Source organism: Balaenoptera musculus, chromosome 10, assembly GCF_009873245.2.
Source record: "Balaenoptera musculus isolate JJ_BM4_2016_0621 chromosome 10, mBalMus1.pri.v3, whole genome shotgun sequence".
Lineage (NCBI taxonomy): Eukaryota > Metazoa > Chordata > Mammalia > Artiodactyla > Balaenopteridae > Balaenoptera > Balaenoptera musculus.
In genome coordinates this window covers 37172730-37194274 of record NC_045794.1, presented here as the reverse complement: position 1 = coordinate 37194274, position 21545 = coordinate 37172730, and the positions used below count along the sequence as shown (strand labels likewise).

Here is a 21545-nt window from a genome sequence, read left to right as displayed (position 1 = left end):
TTTCAGCCACTGAGTTTTGGAAAAATTTTTACACAGCAACTGCTACCTAGTAGAGTATCCTTCAATACCAGAAAAACACGCCGAAGTCACCCGGGTACTCAGAGTTAATACTATTGCTTGGGGCTTAGGAGCTGTCTTAACAAAGATAAAATATAGCCCTTCATTTGTTGAGCCCCTAGTAAACATAATCTCAAGAATAAAATATAAAATATGATAAGAAAAAAAAAAAGAGTAGAGAAAGGAATTTATTGAGGAACCTGGGAGAGAGTAATGCTAAGAAAATATGGAAGTCATTGGAATAAAGGGAGGCATCTGATCTGAAGGGAAATAGGCGGGGTGGGTAGGAGTTCACTATTCCTCCATAATGCCAGTGTCCATACTTGAATTTTCAATAACACTGTCTGCACAAGAATGTCAAAATGTGTACATTGCAAAAAGTCATATTAATTAGGTAAAATGAAGCCATTAGAAAGCAATTCTTGAAATTAGTTCTCATGCTTGTGGGTTACAGAAGACTGGCCTCAAGGAAAAATCTGTCCTTTTCCACCATCAAGTCCTTGCAACAGACATTTATTATGTGCTAGGCACTGACAGATAAAGTTAAATGTGCTAATTAAATCAACACTATTGAACTCCTTCAATGTATGAGGCACTGTTCTAGGCACTGATGATTCAACGATGAGCAAACCAAAAAGGAGTTTCAGAGGGAAAATGCAGGAAGGGGGAAGAAATCATAGGCAAATAAACAAATAATGAAATAATCTGTTCTCATACCATGAAAAAATACAAAAACTAAAATACGACAATGAGGAAATGGAGATTGCATGCAAGGGGCAACTTTTGCTAGGATGGTCAAGGAAGACTTTTTTTTATAAGCTAGAATAATTTCTTTTCTAAAAATTTTTAAAATAAATTCATTTATTTATTTTTGGCTGCGTTGGGTCTTGGTTGCTGCGTGTGGGCTTTCTCTAGTTGCGGCGAGCGGGGGCTACTCTTCATTGAGGTGCGCGGGCTTCTCATTCCGGTGGCTTCTCTTGTTGTGGAGCGCGGGCTCTAGGCACGCGGACTTCAGTAGTTGCGGCTCGCAGGCTTCAGTAGTTGTGGCTTGCGGGCTCTAGAGCGCAGGCTCAGTAGTTGTGGCACATGGGCTTAGTTGCTCCACGGCATGTGGGATCTTCCCGAACCAGGGCTCGAACCCATGTCCCCGGCGTTGGCAGGCTGATTCTTAACCACTGTGCCACCAGGGAAGTCCAGAAGACTTTTTTTTTTTCAGGAGTGATATTTAAACAGACCTAAGTGATGCTACCCAAACATAGAGGCAAGGAGATTTCCAGGTGGAAGAAACAGCAAGTACAGTGCCCTGAAAAGGGAATAACTTAGAGTATTTCAGGGACAGAAAGAAAATCATTGTGGCTAATACATAGTGAAAAGGAACGGTATAAATCAACTATACTCCAATAAAAATTAATTTTAAAAGAAGATAGAATGATGCAACAAAAAAAAAAAGAAGGAAAGAAAGAAAAGGAAAAGAGTGGCAGGAGACGAGGCTGAGGAGGTAGGCAAGGGCACAACCAGGTAAGGCCGTGGTGAGTGAGGAATATGGACTTTATTCTGGTTGCAGTTAGAAGCCACTGAGGGCTTTAACAATTTATCCTTTTAAGCAAGGGATTTTATTTACGTTCTGAGAAGATCTTACTTTCTGCCAGGTGGAGAACAGACAATGAGCACCAAGAACGGAAGCCCAGAGATGAGTTAGGCTGTGGCGTTTGCAGTGATCCAGGAGAGAGGTGATGGTCGCTTGGACTAGGACCAGAGTAGTGGAGATGGCAAGATTCTGAATGTACTTGGAGGCAGAACCCTCAAGACTAGCTGATGGATTGGGTATTTGAGGAAAAGGAGGGCTCCCTCATGAATGGTAGTGTTATACTTCTAAATTGTAAAGAATTAGGAACGGTTTTGCTAGGGAAGTCAAGAGTTCTGCTTCGACCAGTAAGGAATGAGATAGATGCCGTTTAGACATATTAGATAATATGCTTTCTACTGTTTACTCCTACATTTATTCATTCAACAAAAATGTATTACCAGGTACTGTTCTAGGTACTGGAGCTAACAGTGATCAAAGCAGATTAAACCTCTGCCTTCATGGAACTTATATTCTAGTGAGGGAGACGAACAGTAAACAGATAAATATAATTCAGGTAGTGGTAGGTACTTAAATAGGTACTTCAATGCATTTAATTCATCCAAATACTCAAAAAGTACCTTCTTTTTACAAGTGACTAGGTCAGGTGTGATTAGTCAGATTCTACCCTAAAAGGTAGTAACAGAAAATCTGGTACATAGACAACACAAAAAGAAGTGCCACAAAAAGATATTTATAAAGCACTACGTTCAAAGTATTGAATAGAATGAGATCAGTTTCAAATGGGAGCATCAAATAAAGAAAAATTAATGAAAGGTCTGGCATTTAAGGTGGGCCTCAAAGGAAAGATAAGAGTTTAGATACATGGTGATAGCAGGGAAGAGGAGGCATGAAGAATATTCCAAGCAGTGGGTAAAGTTTGAATGGGAAATGGGAAATGGTTTGAGAACAGTGGCAAAACCACAGGGTATAAGAAGGGGAATGTATTAGTTATCTATGGCCGAGTGATAAACTACAGCAAAACTTAGTGGCGTAAAACAACAAACATTTATTATCACTTATTTCTGTGGGTCAGGAATCCAGGCTGGGCTCAGCTGGGTCCTCTCACTAACGTATTAGCTGGGACTGCAGTCATCTCAAGGTTCAACTGGGCATGATCAGTTTCAATGCTTACTCTTGTGACCATTGGCAGGCCTCCCTGGGCTGTTGCCAGAGACGTTAGTTCCTTGTCCTGTGGGCATCTCTGTAGGACAGTTCACAAGATGGCAGCTGGTTTCCCTCAAAGCAAATGAGGGAGAGAGCAAGAGAGAACAAGACGGAAGCCAGAGACTTTTTGTAACCTAATCTTAGAAGTAATGTACCGTCACTTTTGCTGAATAGAAGCACATCACTAGGTCCAACCCATATTCAAGGAAAGGGGATTACAGCTGAGTATGACTATCAGGTGAGGTTCATTGAGCTTCATCTCAGAAGCTGCCTACCACAAGGAATAGTGGGGGATTAGGATGGAAATATAGGCTAGTGCCACATCAAAGGAAGCCACGAAAGCCAACCTGAGAATGAAACTACTCGGCTGGACATGAAGTGTAGAGAGAAGCAAATATAATGTGTGAGCCCACTTCAGGCAAACTGAAATGCTGGATAAACAGAATTTTGAGGACCATCCTGAAGATGATCTTGTTCAACAACAGGTTGGGAAACAACTCACTAGAGCCCCCAGAAACAGACCCACTCTATTTTATCAGGTGATAATGGTCAAATAATTCTACAGAAGATAGCTATCTACCCTCCCTAAAAACTCCAACCGACCTATCTTGACAATGCAGTGCATTCCTGAAAATCCAGAGTTGACAACTAATATTTGTGATTATTTTCCTGTCTTAGGATAGGTTTACTCTTAGTAGCTTTCAAAATTCTTTGATCCCAGCCCACAGTAAGAAATAGATTTCACTTCATAACTCAGAATATATACATATTTGTACATAATCAAAATTAGTTTTATAGAATAGTACTAGCATTACTATATATGGCATACTGATATTTTAATTCTATTTTGTTCTATTGAATTAAAGAAATAAAAAAAAGCTTGTAGTAATCCACTGAATTCATCACTGTCCTTTCCTGGGTCCCATTCTGCAGTCTGAAAGACACTGTTCTGCTAAAACATTTGCTTAGGAATAGAGCAAAATCATAGCACTTCTGACCAACAAGAATTTGGCGGTATAGTTTCCTAGAAATTGGGTCAGGGTACTGTGTCCCATGCCTTCTAGCCCAGGGCATGAGGGCAAAAACTCAAGCACATCAGGCCTCACTTGGAAACCACTTGGGTAGCTAGATATGCCTCAAGTGGCCTTTGAAAACATGAATCAAATTTGCAAACGAAAAATCAATGTTTCAATACCTCCCCCTCTTTTTTGTCATTTACTGTTCAGGTTCTTGTCATAGAGAAGTCAGAACAAGATTACAGCCCTCCCCCCAACACACACGCACACACCCCCTCAATTTTACAGGTTTCCTTAAGCATGCACTTCAATACAAACCACCAAAAAATCCAAGGGACAAGAGAACTAGTTTGAGAGTAGGACTTGCCAACCATAACCACCTCTGACTATGCAGGGGACTAACCTGGATGAAGAACTGATTTAAGATCTTTTGATTTTCATCAGTTGAAACCTGATAGAAAGGAACTTCCAGCGAGTCCTCTCTAACCCACTGCTAAGGTTGCTTTCCAGACAAGAGTTGATCGGTGTTACTAGGGAATGTGCGTGGAAGAAAGAAGTTTTTTCAGCCCCAAGTGTGTATCAAGTGCCAAACTTGCCCTGGGGAGCTCACAGTCTCCCTGGTAAGACTACAAACTTGAACAATTTTGAGTACCAGACAGCATAGGTTTTAAAAAGTCCTCGCCACATGGGTTAGAAAACAGTCCCTGCAATAAGAGGGGTGAGGAGGGAGGCTTTCCCGAGGCTCAGTGACTAAGCCTTGAGTGATAGTGAGAAGCTGGGCACTAAAGCAAGAAAGAGTATTGTTTAGGTGAGACTGGTCTGACCAGTCGAAGGGGTGGGGGAAGAAGGGAGTGTAAAGGGGAAATCGGGTCCTCCCACGTCAGTCATGAACACTGGTGCAGGCCGAGGGCACCCGCAGCCTCACGTGCCACGGAAATAGACAGTTGTACAGATTTCCTCAGGAAAACATTGAAAGCAAAAATTGTGATCACACCCAACCCTGCCCAATCTCTCCCACGTCCCCAAAAGGAAGAGAGCAGTAAGTCAGATCGTTTGTTTATTCATTCATTCAACCAACAATTCTCTCTCCTAAGAGGCCTTTGTTTCCAGCCTTTCCGGCAGCACCGAGTATTCCACAGCGAAGGGGCCCCCTAGTTGCCTGGCTCAGCAAGACCACATCAACACTGGAAGAGGAGGACCAGCATTCCAACCGAGGCAGCGCCTCTGTAAATACAAGGAGAGAGAGAGAGGCGAGGAGAGCTCTCCAATTGGGGTGGGGTGGTGGGATGACTGCAATGTGTCTGCGAAGGGAAAGTGGGACTCCTACACTTCATCGGAAGAGCGAAGCCCCCAACCAGGGACCCCTTTCAAGGAGTCTGGCTTACTGGGCAGGACGTAGCTTTACCCTTAATAGGGTTCTCCGTGTCCGTATAAAAAGGATCTCCCGAAATGGAGCTGCCAACCGACCTCATCAGGCTAGTTTTGAAGAGTGAAAGCAGGTCTAGGAGGAGAAGAAAGAACGAGAACAGAAACCTACCATGGAGACAACGTTGCTGCGTTGGCCCAACTTTGCTAGAGAAAACCCCCATGTAAATCACAAAAAAAACCGGCAGGAAAGGATTGGGTGGGCGGGATGTGTCCCCAAAAAGCCTCTAGGAGAAAGCAAAGCCTGCTGGAAACTCGGACAAAAGGATATTTGAAGGAGAAGGTGTCTGAAAGACAACCGCATGTCTTGGGCACCAGTCCGGGCTGAAAGGGACAGACCGGGAGAAGCACGGGGGGCGTCTTTCCAGGCTGACCGGGAGACGGCAGAGCGGGGCTGGCCCGGGGCGGGGGCGGGGGGGGGGCGGGAAACGCCAGCGGGCGGGGCTAGGCGGCCCGAGTCAGCCGCGGGGGACGGACGCGGGTGGGGTGGGGCGGGGCCTTGCGGGCCCGGGCGGGCGCGGGGCGGAGCCCAGGTGGTGTTGATACACAAAGAGCAGCCACCCGGCGGCTGGGGCCCCGCCCACTGACGCGTCCTCCAAGGCGGCAGCTATAACCCGCCGCTCGCGCCGCTGGCTCCAGAGCCGCGCGACGCTGCCGTGCTGGAGCGCTTTTCTTGCAGAGCCGCCAGCAGCCCGACCACGCGTTCCCGCACACTGGCTCCTTTCCCTTAAGACGGCGGACGCCGGACGATTGGGGCGGCAACTTGCCATTTCCTTGTTTAGTTAAAATTCTTTTCCTGCCTCTAGTTGGATTTTCTGTTTTGTTTTTATTTTTTTTACGATTTTTGTTTGACTGAGAAAAACTCACAGAAGGCGTTTGCGTGTTGTTTCCGGGATACAGGAGTCGAGACTACCGAGGTAACGCGCGCGGGGGCGTCTGCAAAGGGCGCGGGGCCCGGGCGGGAGTGGGGGAGGGGCGTCCGGGAGGGGCCGCGGCGGGAAGGCAGCTGCCGCGGTCGTTTACTCCTGGGGAGGGCTTTTTTGGTGTGCGAGCCAGCCTTCGATCCCGGTCCGCACCGGGGTCGCGGTCCTCCTCCGGGCGAGGGAGGGGCACGGGGGCCGCGTGCCCGCCCGGAGCGGAGCCGCATCCTCCCGTTAGGGGGAGGGGAGCCAGCCGGGCCCCGAGGCTCCGTTGCGACAAGTCTTGTGACTGAATTGAATTAATAAAAATAATTACATAAACGGGTCTTGGAATTTGGGGGCGACGGGAGTGGGTTCGGGCTTTTAGTGTAGCGGAGGCCAGGATTGGGGAAGACAAGCGGGAACGTTTGACAGTCGGCTATCGATATTGCATCAGTTTCCTTTTCGGGCAGAGGAGGGGCCGGCCGGGCGAAGCGCTCGCGAGCCAAATGCCTGTGGACTGGTGTGTTCGAGGGCACGGGCGTGCGCGTGTAAACAAACCCTCGACGCCTCTGCGCGCCCTCTGCTCCCTTTCTCGGGAGAGGACTCATGTTCGCCCTTTCCGCCCCCTTCGAGTCTGTCTGCTGCAGAGGCATTTCGCCATCTGGGGGCTCCAGGTGTGAAAGGACGACTTACGCGGCATTGCTATTGTAAATGCTAGAAAGGGGGAGTTGTGCGCCTGGGCTACATGCAGTGCACGCCTAGCCAATGCCTGGGTGGGATGTTTGCCCTGCGTGCCTGTGCACGACCTAGGAGGCTGCGGGAAAAGCAAAACAGAGCCCCCGCACCCCTCCCGTGAAACTTGAGAGAATGGAGAGGGCCAAACATTAAATTCCGTTGGAGAGGGTCATCGGGGTCCGGGGGGCGTGGGCCTCCGCAGGCACAGCGCTGCAGGGGGACCATCTTTGTTCTCCGCGGCTCCGCGGTCTGTACTTTTCCGCCCCTCGGCGCGCGCCCCCGCCCTTCGCGCTCGGCTGGTACTTTTCCACTCGCCTGGCCGGGGATGAATCAGCCTCGCAGCGCCGCCCGGCGGCGTCACGTGACCAGGGCGGGCTCTGCAGTCCTGACGCGCCGCCTCTACCTTCACAGGCAGCCGCGCGGGCCCGTGCATCTCCAAGGACAAAAGGAGCCCAGCATTACTCGGTGCGCCTGATTCCTTCTGCAACCCAGCATGAAGAAAGCCGAAATGGGAAGGTTCAGTATTTCCCCAGATGAGGACAGCAGCAGCTACAGTTCCAACAGTGACTTCAACTACTCCTACCCCACCAAACAAGCTGCTCTGAAAAGGTGGGAGAAGTTGTGTGCTTTTTTAAAAACGGCTTGTGTGCATCGGAGGTTCTTTACCTGGAACTCTTCTTCTGTTGCTTTAAATTACTGTAGCGTTTGGAGAGAGCGTGTAATCTCTGGAAGATTATCCGGTTGCAATGACATGGTGTCGTGTGAATGTTGACTACTACTTAATATGCATTTAAGTAAAGATGTGTGACAGCTAAACGCGGGGACCGTTCTGTGTCGAAGCATTCCTTTGTATATTTCAATCCAATTTAGGATGTTTTTTTTGGTTTTCTTTTTCTGCAGCCATTATGCAGATGTAGATCCTGAAAACCAGAACTTTTTACTTGAATCGAATTTGGGGAAGAAGAAGTATGAAACAGACTTTGTAAGTTAAAAATAATAATTTATGTTTCTGTGGCTTTATGGAGTAAAAGAATAGTTTTACTTTTAGATTTCAAATCTAACTTGCCCAAAGCTGGTTTTCTCCATTTAATTATTGTTATATGTTTGGTTATCGTTTTCCCTCTGTGTAGCATCCAGGTACTACTTCCTTTGGAATGTCAGTATTTAATCTGAGCAATGCGATTGTGGGCAGTGGAATCCTTGGGCTTTCTTATGCCATGGCTAATACTGGAATTGCTCTTTTTATGTAAGTATGTGTAAGTAGTGAGTCTGCCATGCAGGGCAGTAAATATGATGATACAACATATATTTTGGCTCCAGAGACTGAATTTACAGTTGAAGTAGTTGACTTAAAAATCATTTGCTTAAAATTTAACATACGAGAAATCTGAAAATCTCTTTCTTCTGCTATGTAACTGCATGATATCAAAAAAGCCAATTAGGTAGGAAAAATTAAGACAACTCTTAAAACCGATAATTAAACCAAAAAGTCTTTAAGTCAAAGGGGATAGTTACAGTTGAATAGGGATTGAATATTTAAAAAGAACTGTTGATAAATCCAGGGTAGAATTTTTACTCTGGCAAACTCTGAAGCAAGAAATATTAAAAAGCATGGTAGCCTTCAAGTCAGTTTGGTAAATTGACAGTCTCCCCAAGGACCTGTGGCTCCTTTAGTACATAAGGAAAACAACTTTTTTCTTTTTCTTTTTTTTTTTTAATATATAGGGTGTGGTGGTATTTGTCTAACCTAGAACATGTTTGTTTTAAGAAAAGTGAGTCATAATTTTCTGGACACTGAAAAGCAACCCATATGTGATTTTTTAATTTATTTTTTGTTTTCTTTTTAATATTTATCTCTTCCAGGTCTATGTGATTGCCACAGCAAAAGATGAATATTTTAATAAGTACCTGCTTTGAATTGCCTTTTTTTCCCCCTAGTTGTCCAGTTAGAATTAGTTACTCCTGTGCTTTCCAGCGTAGATACCTAGAATAGAATTTTGGAGCTGTAGAAGACTTTAGAACAGCGGTTTTTAACCATTTTGGGGGTCACTGACCTTTGGAGAATGTAAAAGTATGGACCTTATTCCCAGGAAAAAAAAGCATAAAAGAAAAACACATGGGAAGTTTAGTATGCGTTTTCAGTGATGTTTGTATCATAGCAACTAAGAATGGGCTTCTGTGGGCTCCTGGCTAAGGCACTTTCAGTGGAAGATAGTGTGATTTACTATCAGGCGAAGAAACCACATATACACGTAGCACGGAATTGTCTCTTTGCTACAGATATGTTTTAGTTAACTGACTGGTGCCTTCTACTCAAGTTATTTTTTCCTAGCAGAATAGAATGTTCATGAAAAGAAAAGCAGACCTTCGCAAAGCTCTGCTTTGTGGTGAAATTCCACACTGAAGTTAACCATGGCTTTGAGCTTTGGAAGCTAGGATTCACTCAGCTTGCTTCATTAGCATGAGGCTTTTTGAGATCTAAGACCAAGAGCCAGGAATTTTCGTAGAAAGGACCCTAGAGTTTCAAAGTTTTTTTTTAGTGGGGTACTTGAATGGCATCATTGTTAAATACTTGAAACACTTCCTAACTCTTAATATAAAAACTGGAGGCAGTTTTTAAATGCTCCAGTGTGGTTATGGTGCAGAATTTACATGAGATAATATGGCACCTTTGTTTCGTAAGAGAAAGCAAAATTCTGATATGTTACCCTTGCACTTTTGAAATTATTTATACTCTAATAGGGTCTGTATGTTTGATGATTAACCATTTAATAAATGGTTAAATAATATCAAGAGTGCTAAAGTGAGTTTTTAAATCCATCAGTATTTTACAACGTATATTTGGAGGTACAGACGTAAATGGTTCAAAAGCCACATGGCTGCCATCACCTGGTTAAACAACTCTTGTAGCTTACCCTATAAAGTAGACTCAACTTGAGGTTGAAAGTGACCTCAAGGGTTATGAAGTCTGTTCATTCCTCATTGTCCTTTCTGTGTAAAAGAAAGGACTGAATTTGTCAGCACACTTTGAACATTGTCTTTGATTAAGCCATGCTTTGTCCAGTTAGAGATGAGGCTGATTGTGTCATTTCCACAGCAGATTAGACCCCATGAAACTTTGGGCATTAGAATGGCAGCTTAATGCCACCACCTATGTTTAACTAACAGACATCAGTTTCTTTGCCAGACCTTATATGGTACTGTATTCAGTTTGCCAGTAAAGAATTTGGAAAATGTGACTGTCTTCTTGTTTGCAGAGTTTTCTATGAGTTTCCCTGATTTTGATCTGTTGTTGTTGTTGTTCCTTTTAACAAAAAGAAATCTGTATTCTTCTTGGCTTGCCTGGGGGGAAGAAAGTAAAGCTGGAATGAGAGAGGACGTGTGCCCTAAAGGAAAACGTAGTGACTTAGTAGAGAACCTTTAGTTCCTCTCTATTCTATTTTTTTTTTCTCCTGTTCCATCCAACCGAAAGGACTGAGGGAGGAGACAGCCCAGTCGGACTGATAGCCCGCTTGTTCTAGCACAGGCATTGTTTAACTCACAATGCTGGGCCTGTCTTCCATACCATGGTGTGCAATGTAGTATATGGTCCCAGTACTTACTTCTCTGATTTGTGCCCATTTGTAAAGCTGTGCCTGACACTTAACATGTCAGTATCTTTCCCTCCACTTCCTTTATAGTCCCATTACCTTTGCTTATCTATGTGGTCCAAGTGGTCTCAAGACCTTTCCTGAATCTGTCTCATTTGGACTTCACAAGTAACTGGCAGGTGTTAAAACCATTTTATAGATAAAAGGAACTGTACAATGCAGAGAAGTGGCAAGTACACAGCTAATTATCATGGTGCCAGAATCAAAATATAAGTCTTGTAACTCTACCACTGAAAAGTTAGGTTTTCCAGTGTCTCCCAGCACCTTTGGTTCAGTGGGTTAATAACCCTGTTCTTAACCAGTACTGTAGAGTTATTACCTGAGACATGATGCAGTCATGTTTAGTGCCAGGTAAGAGAACTTGTTGACACTCTAGCCAGGAGAGTGAACACCTGTCCTTGGGGGCATTCTGTCTAGTACACAAAATATTAGGACAAGTTCCATGTTTAATGTTTAAATAAAGCCAAAAAGAATTGTTTTTAAATATAGACGTGCTTATTTATAACCCTGTGCCTTTTCCTTCTCTCATCAGAATCCTGTTGACGTTTGTGTCAATATTCTCCCTGTATTCTGTTCATCTTCTTTTGAAGACTGCCAATGAAGGAGGTATGGTAGCATTCTTGATATTTCTAAAACAGTTATGCCTGTCATGATTTTCTTCCTCTTATAAAATACTTTCTCCATGCTTCTGTGTTCCTTAAATTACAGGGTCTTTATTATATGAACAACTGGGACATAAGGCATTTGGAATGGTTGGAAAGCTTGCAGCCTCTGGATCCATTACAATGCAGAACATTGGAGGTAAGAATTTTTAAAGGACGACTTGGGTAGACGTTTTTGCTCTTTATGTAGCGGAGAGTGGTGACACGTTACTTTTGGTGTCACGTGCCACGTTTTGCACTTGTAATGGTATAATTTTGTTTTCCTCCAGCTATGTCAAGCTACCTCTTCATAGTGAAATATGAGTTACCTTTGGTGATCCAGGCATTAATGAACATTGAAGATACCACTGGGTAGGTGCTAAGTAAGGTGACTCCTAAGAAACAATTACAGTCTAAAATGGTTAGATACATTTTTATCAAAGTTGGATACGAAATGATTATCAGTAAATTATTTTTGGTAAATGCTCCTGTTGAAACTGACCAAGAAGTCCCGCCAGAAACTGATTTGAACCTTTGAGAATGAAAGGCCAAAGATAGTAGTTATAGGACAAGTTATAGTAGTCCTATAACTCTGAATAACAAATTTGTAACCTGCGTGTGAAAACAAGTTTTCTGGAACTACTTACCTTTTCTCTTTATATTTACTGTCCCAAGAAATTATAGTTGAATAACTCATACCCCAACCTAAGTTAGGACTAACATTTTGAATTACATTAAAAATCAATTCCTGTCTGATTTTTGTGAGTTTGAAATTTCATGTATTTAAAATGCAGAATACCAGAAAATGTATGGCCATGCTGTACAGACCTTGTCCTTCTAGCAAAGTTATTCATCCGAGTGGACTAACAGGTTTTTATCTAAAGTACACATGAGGAGGGATAATGTACTTCACAGCTTACGTGCAGCTCATTATCTCAAAATAGAGAGGTGTGGTTATCTCTGTGGCATTTGAAATTAAGTTTAGTAAGCTGATCTTGAAATACTAGTTTTCTGTGGGGGGGGGTTCTTTATTGCTGAAGTGAGCAGAGTAGAATTGACAGGGCAATTAGAATTTGAAAATAAGTGATTTAAAACGGTGTAGTTGATGACCTAAAAAGGAAAAGGCATTGCTCGAACTCTTAGGAGAGATGCATAACATTTTCTCTGAGTTCAGAAGGAATCTTTTTACTATTGGAGTCAAGGTGGGTCAAGGTGTCACAACATACTCTCGGCAACCTGGAATAAGTTCTTGTTTTAGGGGACTGGGTTTTGTTGTTTTGTTTTTGCCTATGTATTTTATCGAAGTGTGAGAAATTCCTTGTTGACATGTTTAGTAAGTACATTTGCTAACAAATGTCTGAAAGAAACTTGTTTTAAAATTTCCTTGTTTCTAGCATCAAAAAAAGTGAGCTAAAGCTATGACGAAGTTGGCATACAGTTTTCTAAAAATGCTTCAAGATAAGATGACTGGCGTAACAATGCCGCTTTGTTCCCTACATTAGTATCAAGCCTTTAAGAAGCATTTTATATTACGAATCAGCTGGCAGCCTTCCCAGAGCAAACAGTGGGACAAAAGTTACACTGTTTGAGATCCCATCTCTAACCTGAGTGAATATTCATTGAGGGCTCAAAGTTAGAAATCTATTCTGTCTATGTGGGCTTTTTGAAGAAGCGATGCTCTTTCCAAACCTGTCTTTTTTTAAAGTATAAAACGAGTCTTGTGAAAAGAAATGTATGTTATTCTGAGTATGTTTGTGGCTGGTTGTGACCTTGTTTTTCTTTTCTTTAATTCAGATTGTGGTATCTGAACGGTGACTATTTGGTTCTCTTGGTCTCACTGGTGCTCATTCTTCCCTTGTCACTGCTGAGGAATTTAGGTGAGCAAACCCATCTCTAAAGAGAATTGAAATGAGCCTCACCAGCTAATTGACTTCCTCTTAATAGAAATTAATGAGAGCTAAAGAGCCCCGAAAACATACCTTTGTGAATTTCAGCATTCAGAACTTGTAGGTCTTCGAAAAATTCTAGCAGGATGGTTACCAAAGGGCCCAGATATTCTGTTGACATTTACAACATCTTGTGCTTTATAAAAATAAAAAAGGATAGTTGTTATTGATTTAGTTATTAACAAGTATTTTTAAGTTATTCTACATCTTATTATATAAGAATCAGAAATTTGATGTGTCCACACTGAAGTCTTGCAAGCAGAATTGAGTTTATATTTGCGCTAAACCTGTTTTAGTAAACGAATACGAATTTTTTTTCTCCTTATAGGATATTTGGGGTACACCAGTGGCCTTTCCTTGTTGTGTATGATGTTCTTTCTGATTGTGGTAGGTATCGTTTTTCTTTACAGCTAGAGATTGTTTTTCTAAGCCCTGTCACATTATTCAGTCTAACAAATGCAAAATAATGTATTTTCAGGTGATTTGCAAGAAGTTTCAGATTTCTTGTCCTGCAGAAGTTGCTTTTCTAATTAATGAAACAGTAAACAGCACCTTAGCACAGCCAACAGCTTTTGCACCTGATGTGGCTTTTAATATGACTGAAGATGATTCTTGCCAACCACATTATTTTATCTTCAACTCACAGGTAACTATGACCTTTGTGTTCTCAGAGGAAGATTTTAGGGAAGAAGACAGGGAAAATACCCACTGGAAATTTTAAAACACTCCCAAGGTAAAGGAAGATCAGGTAATAGCTGCCCTTTAGGAAACACGATTAGCTCATTATTGAGGACTGAGAAGAAAGTGTTGGTTTGTAGCTTAAAATAGATCGAGAGATGAAATGATCATCTGATGTTCATAACTGATACATTCAGAAATGGAGGGTATCCATCACACTTAGTGAACAAATTAGAAGAGTGGGAGCTAATTATGCCAGACAATATCATTTTAGGCTTCGATTCTAAGATTAATGAATATAAATACGAGCTGCAGAACTGTGATAACATGAGTTTGTTATATCAGGATACTAAGAAAGTTTTTACATTTTTTGCAGACTGTCTATGCTGTGCCAATTCTGACCTTTTCATTTGTCTGTCATCCTGCTATTCTTCCCATTTATGAAGAGCTTAAAGGGTGAGTGCTTTTTACCTACTTTTTTATAAATTTATTGGAAAAACTAGAAAAATATTAGATTACTGCTATAACTGCTGCTAAAATATGTATCTGTATTTTCCTTTGAATTTGTATAGGCGCAGCCGTAGAAGGATGATGAACGTGTCCAAGATTTCATTTTTTGCTATGTTTCTCATGTACCTGCTTGCTGCCCTCTTTGGATACCTGACGTTTTATGGTAAATAATGTCTAGTTTACAAAAAGGATAGTTAATGAAATGAAATTGGTACTTTTGAATGTATACTTCTGTCACTTTAAAAACTCGGTCTGTTTTGGTACATTTCACATTTGTGATGAACGATTGAATTTAGAGCTTAGAATTTCCTGTAGCGTATATTGATTGAGTCAGTAATTTCTAGAATCCAGATTCCCAAATCTACCATTAGCCATTCGATGGCACTTTTTACGTGATGTGCTTGCATTTAGGTTCAGCCTGACTCTCTTCTCCCACCCCCTTCAGATTAATACAGCACACACACACACACACACACACACACTGTGAACCAAACCATGGGATTTAGCTATTTAGCTCCTGTTGTTTTTAATGGGGGTCATGTGGCTAAATCTCTCCTTGGTATTTAGAAACTTTTTTTCAATGTTACTTTAATTGCATTAACCCTAATTCCAAATTAATCTTATTAACCTCTTAGTTTATAGTCGTTTTGTGAGTAGCTAATAACTTTGGTGCAGATTTTGCCATTAAGTTAGATTTTCTAACTAATCTCCAGAGAGGACAGCACACTTGAAGCTTTTTTTTTTCTTGGTCTTTCTGTATAGAACACGTTGAGTCAGAATTGCTTCATACCTACTCTTCCGTCATGGGAACCGATGTTCTGCTTCTCGTCGTCCGTTTGGCTGTGTTGATGGCTGTCACCCTGACAGTACCTGTAGTTATTTTCCCAGTAAGTAATCTTTCAGTAGGAATGAATTGTTAGACATGAAGATTTGTGTGATTTCTATGTTTTGGGAGAAGGGAAACACTGCTACAGCAGTATCGAGTTGATGCGGGTTTTTGAAGTTTTTTTTGTTTTTAATGTTTCGTATATCTTTAAAACATATCCTGGGACATTTTTCCCGTAATTGAAGACACAATGATCTTTCTAGTGTTCAGATATTTAGAAAACAGCAATTGAGGAGGGGTACAATTTTAGTATTTAAAAAATAGCTGCTAGTTGAGATATATATCCTGTTGTTTGGGGTTTGTTTTTTTCATTAATTAAATCTGCAGTTTTTATTTATCCACTTATTTTTGCAGATCCGGAGTTCCGTAACTCACTTGCTGTGTGCAACCAAAGATTTCAGTTGGTGGCGTCATAGTATCATTACAATGTCTATCTTGGCATTTACCAATTTACTTGTCATCTTTGTACCAACTATTAGGGATATATTTGGTTTCATTGGTAAGTTTTAGGAAGTATCAAAGTTGCTTAAAATATCAGGGATTGTAATGTTTAAAAAATGAATAACAAGTGATTCTTAAGAAATGGTAAATGCTCTTTTACAGGTGCATCTGCAGCTGCTATGTTAATTTTTATTCTTCCATCGGCCTTTTATATCAAGTTAGTGAAGAAAGAACCTATGAAGTCTGTACAAAAGATTGGGGTGAGTGAGAGATGATGACTGGAGAAATAATAATAATCTAATGCCAGAAGTTCCTCAACTGATTTTAATTTTAGTCTCCTAAATGTCATTTATTGTAGTTTCATTTTAAGTTTCTAGTAAACAAATACATCTGTAACTGTGTACTTCACAGATGGAAGATTGGGAGAGGAGGGGAGGTGAGAGATGGTTTGCCATCTAATACGTATGCTTAAGTTAATTGCAAGAAAGTTATTAGATATTTTAGAAATAGGAATAGAGATAAAGAGTGTAAAGATACGGACTCACCTTTCAACGTTGTTTAACCAGTATTTGTTGGACTGCCTACTGTGTGACCAGCACTTAAATGGGCCTGGAGTGTATAAAAGAGAAATAATGGGGTATTTAGTCGAATGAGACTAACCATTTTCAAAGCAAAGCTTGGGGGTTAGGGAGGGGGCTACTGTTACACTTTACAGTATAATAACGACTGATTTTACAAAGAGTATGGTATGTTAACCACAAATGATCCTGGTGGGGATATTTAGGAAAAAGACTGCATTTCAGTCCTTATTCGCCACTACTATTGTAGTCTGACTAAAATACTAGAATTGTTTATGAACCAACAACTATCATCTTATTTCACTTAAAATATATAGTGCAGTAACTGAAGGGGGTAGGATTAGGAGTAGACCTACTCATGTCTCTTAGAAAAACCTCCAGCTTCGACTCAGGCTGCATTTTTAAGATGACTTGGATTTGATTTTGTAAGTTAAATTTTTTTCCTTCTAAAAAATGTAAAAACCCCAGTCCAGTTCTATTATATGAAATAATTTATTTAGCAAAGAAAATTGTTTACCCTTTCATTTGATACAAAGGAATGAAAAGGGGAAGTTTGGGAAGGTTTCAAAGATACAGTTACTTAGTACTCTATAGATAACCCCTTGATCACTCACTTAGGACAGTTTAACTCTCTTTAGCAAGGGAAAACTGTAGCTCTGTGAAGTATTATGGACATGCTTTTAGTAATTATAAGCCCGTTTTTAAAAGTAGAAAGAGGAATATTTAGCATATGTTCTGTTGCTTGCTGATCAGTTTTCTCTGTGTGCTCGTTGCAGGCTCTGTTCTTCCTGTTAAGTGGCGTAGTGGTGATGACCGGAAGCATGACCTTGATTGTGTTGGATTGGGTCCACAATGCCCCCGGAGGTGGCCATTAACCAGCACCACTAAAACTCGATAGTCCATTTGATGCCAGTGTTGAGTCAACTCTCAACTGCTATGAAATTTCACCTAATGTTTTCAGTTTCACTTCCTTCTGAAGTGCAGATTCCTCGCTGGTTCTTCTGAGTGCAGAATAAGTGAACTCTTTGTTTGTTTTGTTTTGTTCTTCAAGAAACTATTCTGTATGATAGAAATGGATATTAACAACAAAACCACGAGTCTCGGGTTAAGGGAAGTGACAATTTTATTCCATTCCAGAGAATGGACGAACTCTTAACTTTAATCAAGCCACATGTTTGGCTGTGTCATTGTTTAACTTGGATATTTTATGATTTTACTTGAATGTGCCTAATGGAACCATTCGATGTGAGAAACAATTCTTCTTAATTTACAGCAAAGTATTGAAATAACCATTGGGAAAAGTACTATTATTTTTTTGTACCAAAAATATTTAAAGACCTCAGAAGCACTATTTTACTCTTTAAAAATTGCTTTTTTTGAACTTTATCCAAAAGCAGTTGTCAATGAATTCTGTTAAAAAAAAATTCATTGTTATTTAAAAACAAATACTAGTATTATGAAATGATTTGCCTTTTTGTAGGCATACTAAGCCAAATACTTTTTTTACCCAAAATAATTTTTAGAGAAAATGATGTAATGAGAAATTGTACCAGGAATAGGAGCACGGTTTTTTTTTCCATTCAGACTTCACCATGAAAGGATAATTGGTTGATTGTGGCTACACCAAATCGGATGAACTCTCATCATCACCTTTCTTCTCTGTCCCCAAATAATTTGGTTCATTTAGACTCTGAAATATTTATGGCTTCAATCTATTAGCATGGAAGATAATGCAGATATTTCTGTGGGAAATAAAATAACTAATTTTGAGGTACCAAATAGTGCAATTGGGTAAAACAGGGTTTATTCAGTTGCATCTGCCTCCAGAGTTGTATTAACAGCTCCGGGTTTTTTTTGGGCCAGCCCTTTTTTGGCATTGCTTCCAGCAGTGGGAAATGGGCATTTGACGGCTATAGGCCAAAACTATTCTACCCAGAGAGTACAACTTTTCAAAATGCTCCTCTGCTCCTGGAAGTGTGAATTACTTGACAATGTATGGTTTAGTTGTGTTCATGTTTTGTCTACAGTAGAGGTCTAATCCATAGGTTACACCAATATTTGGTATAATATACGTTCTCTTCATATAGGCCACTGGGTTTCTCATGCAGTAAGCTTTTCAAAAAACTCATGTGCACTGGATTGTCATCTCATTCTTGTACAACATAGAATTACTTGTTTACATCCAACAAATGGTTAGCTAGGGAAAACAGTGCAACCTGAGTGTAACTATTGGTCCGACTGCATGATCACCTTTCCTATTTTAATCCCAGTTAGAAGTGAAAAGATTATTTGGCTTTAAGAGCACATTTATTGTACGTCATGGTGTATGGTGAATATATTATTAAATAATGTGGTACTTTGCTCATCAGGCATAATGTCTAAAATCTAATATACGTAATTCCATTAGTGGTTGAGGGAAGCAAATAATGGAATCATTAATTGGTCACCTGGCTATAAGGTTGTTCTCTTGAACTAAACATTTCTAGTTTTAGGCAAGGGCCAGAAATGTGGCAGACATGATTTTTGTTATGCATTCTTGTATTATACGTGACTAAATTACAGACAAGATGTGTCTGTAATCAAAGACCCTTGTGGAACTGGAAGACGTCTTGTAGTGCTACATTGGGTGAAACCAATGGTCCGTTTTTGTTTGTTTCTGCGAAAATTGAAGTGGGGACCATCTCGAAAGGCAGTGAGAAGACAGATTCTACAGCACTGCTTTCATTCAGTTGGGCTTTTGGCACTCCATTCGACTCCAGAACCTCACCTCTAGCTCAGACCAAGAATTGGCACTTCTGGTTGGATTCCTGGAAAGAATTGCTCGTTGTGTATCTTAAGACTTGGCCAGGGAATACCAAGTAAAGAGTTGTTCTCTACAGTTTACATCCTTTCTTATGGGAGAAAATACCAAGGCAACCAGGAAGAAATGAAAAAAAAAAAAATTCTTCTCACAGCAAATCGATGTGGGAGGCTCCTCCAATCTCCTGGCTGTTTGAGGTTCAAAATCAACTGCCAAGGGTAAATTCCATTGCATGATTTTCTTGGAGCTATCTTGTCTACCTGGAGGTTCCTAAACAGTGAATTCCCAGTAATGAGCAGTCTTCAGTATTAAAACCACTGTCGTGTCACCTCATTTTGCATTACTGTCTTCCGTGGATGTTTCAGTTATAACTGTAATGTTATTTATAGAACAGCATTAATCCATTAAAGCTAACCTATTTTTCAATATTTATGATAATCTTATGTACATACGTTGTCTGTCCATATGTATTTGTAAATAGGTTGTATATAATATCAGGTTTGGGTCTTGGGTTCAAATGTATATATTCCTATAAGTTTCTTAACTGCATTTTGATGAATTCACATTATGTATCTATACGAATTGTCCCAAAAGTACCTGTACAGAGATTTCAATAAACAAATTGACAAATTGTGTAAACACTAAAACTTTAAAATACTGTTTAAATTGTATTTGCAATAAAAACAGACTGGCTGAACATCACTTTTTTTTCATGAAAACTTGGTGCAAGTTCAGATCTCTTGTTTAAACTTTAAATAAGGTCTAAATTTTCAAAATGCAGTAGTTATCAAAATGATCTAGTGTAATAAAATCAAATATGATCTAGTGTGATGGAAGACCTTTGAGAACCTGAGTGTGTGAAGCTTTCTGTATATGATGTAAATATCCCCCCTGTACTGTTAGAGGCCAACAATTCCTGTAGGACTTGTTGGCAAAGAGTGCTACACCGTTTCAATGAAACATCCTATGTTTGTTTTAACTGAACTAAAATAAATACATGCTTAATCCTGAGTAGCAGTGTTTTATTTAAAGCAATGATAAGTCGTGTCTGGTGTATTTTGTAAGCACAGCAACCTAGCACTTAGTAGGGTTACATATAATGTTAGTGATTATAATGAAGAAAGAGTGGTCAGAAAAAAGTTGAATTTGCTTTTAAGTTCCTAATGATGATTACCAAGTGTGAGGAGGAATGAAAAAAATGCTTAGCATCTGGAAGACCCAGGCTTGTGCCTGCTCTAAGTAGTGCATCAGAATCACATCTGGGGAGCTTTTTTAAAATGCAGCTTTCTGGGGACTTCCCTGGCTGTCCAGTTGTTAAGACTCCATGCTTCCACTGCAGGGAACACGGGTTTGATCCCTGGTTGTGGAAATAAGATCCCGCATGCTGCTGGGCTCAGCCAAAAAATAAAGCAAATAAGCAGTTTTCTGGAGCACGTGTCTATGTAGTCTGATTCCATAGGTTTGGAGAGCATCTTTTCTCCAGAAGCTACTCAAGTGATTTCTGATGCACAATTAAAGTAAGGGGTGATGAATCAGGCCTGGGAAGAAGTCAGGTTGAGTTCAGCCTTTGTGGAGTAGTCCCAGGAAAGGAGAGGAAGTGCTATGGCTGGAGAGGAATCAGACCAGGTGAGGGTTACCTGAGAGATGGACACTTGCGAGGAAGGTTACTAAGATACACAGGGTAGCTCAGGTATGGCCTGCTGGTAGTCTTAAAAACTTAGGGCTTAAAAAGTGAAATATCCAAAGCTGAAATAGAGGAAGGTGTGCTGGGGAGTGGTTCCAAAGGCAAGGGAACCTTCATGCAAGAAATTTATATCCACTTACTAACAATGTTCGAAAGGGAAAAAATTATTTGTGACTAGAAAGTACAGCAGTTTGCAACAAATCTCAAGAACAAAAGACTAGTAGAGTTTTTAGTTATTCATCTGAGAAGCTTTAATTGAACACCTGTGTGCAACTAACGTGCCCATGGGAAAGAGGCTGGGGTAATGTGTAAGACTCAGGTTTCAACAGAAGCCATACAGTTCTCAGTTAAGCCATTTTTAAAAAAAATACTGAAGTGAACCCAGGATGCCAAGTTATTGATCTGAAATTTACATATTTGGCGGATGGGTCCCTTGGGATAAAAATTCAGTTCTACAACAAGCGAGCCAGATATTTCCAGTAAGCCTGAGGAATAGCCAAGGAACATATCGGAAGAACCAGGGCTGATTCTCAACTTGGAAGTGCTCTTACTTAGAGAATTGGCTTAGTTAAGTTTCTGGTAACAAAGTAAAGAAGATCCACTTAAATTAGCGTAAGCAAAAATGGTGGCTGAGGGAGAGAGCTTCTTAGAAGGAGATTGGGGTACCTCAGAAAATTAGAAGTTAGATAAACAGGCTAGATTTATTCTAGAGACCTCAATGACAGGTGTGGAGACTTCACTATGGGGCTCTACAGTTAGATTCCGAGCACTTTCTTCAGCCAGCCTCTCGAGATGAACATTGGCT

General features: G+C 40.8%; 1 protein-coding gene across 3 annotated transcripts; it reads left to right on the top strand.

The window, feature by feature from the left end:
* Positions 1 to 5873: 5873 nt before the first annotated feature.
* SLC38A2 (solute carrier family 38 member 2) lies at positions 5874 to 20067 on the top strand. 3 transcript variants are annotated; one of them, XM_036864808.1, is made up of 16 exons: positions 5877 to 6206; positions 7338 to 7535; positions 7827 to 7908; positions 8057 to 8172; positions 11109 to 11182; positions 11285 to 11377; positions 11508 to 11589; positions 13012 to 13094; positions 13492 to 13550; positions 13642 to 13809; positions 14218 to 14297; positions 14414 to 14514; positions 15114 to 15238; positions 15592 to 15736; positions 15841 to 15938; positions 17033 to 20067. In XM_036864808.1, the coding sequence occupies exons 2-16, from the start codon at positions 7420 to 7422 to the stop codon at positions 17129 to 17131; spliced, it is 1521 nt and encodes a 506-aa protein (XP_036720703.1). In that variant the 5' UTR covers positions 5877 to 6206; positions 7338 to 7419; the 3' UTR covers positions 17132 to 20067. The 3 variants fall into 3 exon arrangements, 2 of the variants coding, with proteins under 2 accessions (XP_036720704.1, XP_036720703.1); XR_005021416.1 differs by lacking the exon at positions 15592 to 15736 and having other exon boundaries at positions 5874 to 6206; XM_036864809.1 differs by lacking the exon at positions 8057 to 8172 and having other exon boundaries at positions 5874 to 6206.
* Positions 20068 to 21545: the final 1478 nt, after the last annotated feature.